Source organism: Glycine soja, chromosome 12 (assembly GCF_004193775.1).
Source record: "Glycine soja cultivar W05 chromosome 12, ASM419377v2, whole genome shotgun sequence".
NCBI lineage: Eukaryota > Viridiplantae > Streptophyta > Magnoliopsida > Fabales > Fabaceae > Glycine > Glycine soja.
Genome location: NC_041013.1, coordinates 12,834,943 through 12,839,076, shown reverse-complemented (window position 1 = coordinate 12,839,076; position 4,134 = coordinate 12,834,943). Strand labels below are relative to the sequence as shown.

The window sequence follows — 4,134 nt, the reverse complement described above, 5'->3', positions numbered from 1 at the left end:
TTAGCCATCACTATTTTAAATTAATGATTTCAAAATTTAAATGTTAATGAGACTCAAATGTTTTTGACGGAAAGCGCAAGAATGTACAAAAGTGATACATTTAAAAAAAAATAAAGGACCAAAATTAAATGTTTAACACTTAATTAATGTACCAAAGCGAAATAAGTATGAAACTTAATGGACCAAAAATGACATTAAGCCTTAAAAAAAAACTAAAACTCGAGGTTTGTAATTTTGCACAGCATAACATAGTGTGAGTAGGGGTGTTCAAATCCAAATCAATCCAAAATAAAAATCGAAAAAGCCGCTCACAAAAATCGAAAACCAAACCAAATTGATTCTTTTTGGATAATTTTTTTCTCATATTGATTGGTTCAGTTCAATTTGCGGTTTATGTTTTTGAAACCAAATCAAATTGCAACACTTATATTACTTTAGTGTTATGTATTTTATGTTTATATCACTTGAGTTTTACATTATTTTATAGTGTCATGTATATAAAACATATACAATATATATCGCTTTCTTTTTCATACAACTTTTTAAATATATGTTTAGTTTAAAATAAATAAAAATTTGACAAATTTATCTTGTACAAGATTTAACATAATAATAAGTTTCATAGATTATTATTATTAATTTTTTTAACGTAATTCAATTTAAAAGATGAAAAAAAAAATATAAATTTTAATAAAATAATATTTTAATAAAAATTAAAACCGAATCAAACTATAAAATATTAATTTAAATTTTATTTTAAATAAAACTTAGTGAAACCAAACTACTTATATTTTATAAATTTAGTTCTGATGTATTCTTGATAAAAAAAAAATCAAATTAAACCAAATAACAAACACCCTTTGAGTATGAGTGAGGGAGCAAGAAACAAAATACTTCAAGAGAGACCAGACTAAACATCCCAGGCCCAATGGGTCAAACTATTCCCAATCAAAGAGCATAAAATTGACTATCGACTCCAATCCCCCCTCTCTTCCAAATATCAAACCCGTGCCTTCGTTCTCCCTGTCACCTCACTCCCACCCTCTTCCCTCTCATTTCTCACCATGACCAACCCAATCTCTGAGACTGAAATCCCCGACGAAACCCTAAGCCCCAACGCCATCCCCGAACAATGCCCACAACAACCACCACTACACCCCGACCCCCAATTCTCCGAAACCCTAACCCTCCCCGATCCTAATTCCCCCAATCCTAACCAAGACCAAGATTCTACCATGCAAGGCCCGATCCCCACCACCCTCACCGTCGTCGACGACGACCCCGAGCCCGACGCCTCCACCGGCGCTGCGACTGGCGGCGGCGGCGGCACCACCACCAGACGCACGACGAAGCGGAAGAAAGGCCCGAAGAGAACCGCGCTAGAGAGAAGGTCTCGCGAGAAGCTCCAGGTAATCGTCGCAACCCTAAAGCCCATTCCTTTCACTCCAGCAAAAACCCTCGATTTCGAGAGGCACCAGAGCCTCTTGCAGCGGCTGGGGCTCTGGGACTTCGTCCACGTCGAGCTCGATTCGGGGCTCCGCGGCGATCTCCTCGCCCAGCTCATCGCGAGCTACGTCCCCACCAGTCGGTGCAGCTACGTCAACGGGGTTAGGATCAATGTGAACCGCGCCGATCTAGGCCGCGCCTTGAAGCTTCCGGTGAAGAAGACTGGTTGCGGTGGTGGTGCCACCGCAGATTCGATAGACTCCGCGGAATCTATAGCGTTTGTTGAGGAGGTGGTGTATAGTTGGATGCTTCTGCATGATGATGAAGCTTACATCATGCCTAATGATGTTTTGGGGTGGTTGAGTTTGATCAAGGATGGGAATTTCGAGAAGGTTGATTGGGCAGGGATTATATGGTTTATGGTGGAGAAGGAATTGAAGGCGCCGCAGCTGGTGAGTTGTTACTACGCGTCACATTTGCAGCATTTGATTAAGACTCAGCATGAGGAGTTGTTGAAGGAGGGGGTTGAGGTGACAGAGGAGGTGGTGGAAGAGGATAATGATGTGAAGGAGGAGGGAGAGGAGGAGGAGGATGAAGAAGAGGAGGAGGGGTTGAAGGAAGAGGTGGATGCAAATGGGGACGTGAAGATGGGTGAGATTGATGAGGGGCAGGTTCAGGAGTTGGAGGAGCACCGCATTGAGTTGAGTCTCGGGCAAGATAATAATGTTGAGAGGGTTGAAGTTGAGAAGGAGCAGGGTGGAGAGGAGCAGATGATGGATGTGGGTTTTGAGCAGTCTAAGGAGGAGGATATGCCTGGAATGTGGCTTTTGGATCAGAAGAACTGTGTGGGGGAGCCATTTTTGCGGCCTTGTCATGGTGGTGATGTGAAGGGTGTGGAGTTTGAACAAGTGAGAGAGGACGATGGAGAAGATGTGCAGGAACAAGAGGAGGTGGAGGAGGAGGAAGAAGAGGAGGATGGTGAAGAGGATGAGCATGAGGGCGGGTTCCATCTCTCGCCCAAGTGTATTCCTATGGAGGGGATGTCTTCTGGGAATGGGGGTCTCATTCAAGTTATGGAAGCTGGGCAAATGCCTTTTGGTTCTGGGATTGATCTCCGTGACAATCCGGTGGGAGATTTTCTGTCGTCCAGGGATGAGCCCCAGATGATTTCTGGTTCATCACTTTTTGGTAATGGTCACAAGAGAGACAACCTTGGCCTGGATAATCATCATTCTCTGAATGGCAGTAACAAGCGGCTGAGAGGTGATAGCCCGTGGAACTCCAAGCCAATGGACTTTGAAACGTGCATAGAACAGATGGAACATTGGATGGGGAAAGCTAGAATGATGTTTGCAACAAAAGATCAGGCTTGCGAAGAATCTACAATGAATCAGCAACTCTTGATTAATGAGCTCCAGAAGCGAGATAACATGATTGAGCATTTGCATAAGGCAAAGTTAGAAGAGGCTCAGAAAAGACAGATTGAGGTATATCGGTTCGAGAAGGAACTTTATATGATGCAAAGTCTTGTTGATGGCTACAGAAAAGCCTTGAAAGAAACACGGAAGGCTTTTGCTGAATATAGAGCACAATGTCCTCAAGGTGATAATGAACCACTTTATAAAGATCTTCCTGGGTCTGGGGGCCTTGTTTTGACTGCGGTGGAGGTGGAAAGGGAACGTCTGAAGAAGGAAGCAGAAGAAAGGGCAAAGTTGAGAGATTTCATGATAGATTTTGAAAAGAAGACTACAGATTTTGAGTCCACTTGGTTTGATAAATTTGAAGCTCATAGGAGTGCAGTTGAATCCCTAAGTGAGAGGTTGCTGGTTTTGGAGGACCAAGTAAAACATTTGAATGAAGTGAATGCTAATCACAAGGTTTCTGATCCCATTGAATGCAGGGTTTCTGATCCCATTGAATGCAAGGTTTCTGATCACATTGAATCTGATCCCATTGAATGCAAGGTTTCTGATTCCATTGAATGTAAAGTTTCTGATCCTATCGAATGTGTTCCAACAACTGAAGGAGAAACTGCTTAGTAAGGTTTAGCTTTTTCGGTAGCACTTTTAAATCTGTTCACACCAAGTTCAAAGCTGCAGGTTGTTTATGTTTATAAATTATAATGTACAGAGGTTTATGAGACCTTTAACTAGGGTAATTCTTACCTTGAATTGTCTGAGATCAAGTCATAAATTATGGAAACTTATTTTCTGTGTTTCACATTTCTATGATGTTCTTATTTATTCTTTGCCACCAATCTTAATTCTGTTGTTTCATGCTCAGTTCCAGTTGACATTTCATCTTTTGCTGACTAAGTTATATCTTATTGGGAAAATGTAATTAGATAGAATTATAGAAATACTAACTTGAAACATTCATTTGTGATATTTTGCCTGGTTAATTATTGATTTACTGAATTATTGAATTTGGTGGAGTGCTGTGCATCTCCAGTCTTCTGTGAAGGTTCTTAGTAGATCCTTTTTGGTAGAGTTTTAAACTGTATGCTGTTATGTGAAGGTTGTTAGTATATCCTTTAGGTGTTAATTTCAAACTAAATCCATTACATTCACTCGATATTTTACCAATCCTATTTCCTTCAGTGCCAAATTATGTAAAGTTTTTTGCCTTGAATTAGTACCATTTTATCACCCACTATAGTGCGAAGTTTAGGTCTCTGTATAGGCTGAT

General features: G+C 40.9%; 1 protein-coding gene across 1 annotated transcript; it reads left to right on the top strand.

Moving 5' to 3' along the window:
- Window positions 1-951: 951 nt before the first annotated feature.
- On the top strand, window positions 952-3,672 carry LOC114378345. The gene has a single exon (XM_028336923.1). It carries the CDS (start codon window positions 1,065-1,067, stop codon window positions 3,483-3,485), a length of 2,421 nt encoding a protein of 806 aa, XP_028192724.1. The 5' UTR covers window positions 952-1,064; the 3' UTR covers window positions 3,486-3,672.
- The last annotated feature ends 462 nt before the right edge of the window (window positions 3,673-4,134 follow it).

What these genes read in the sequence shown, in the direction of transcription:
- LOC114378345 (XM_028336923.1), top strand. Translation starts at nt 1,065, where the DNA reads ATGACCAACCCAATCTCTGAGACTGAAATCCCCGACGAAACCCTAAGC.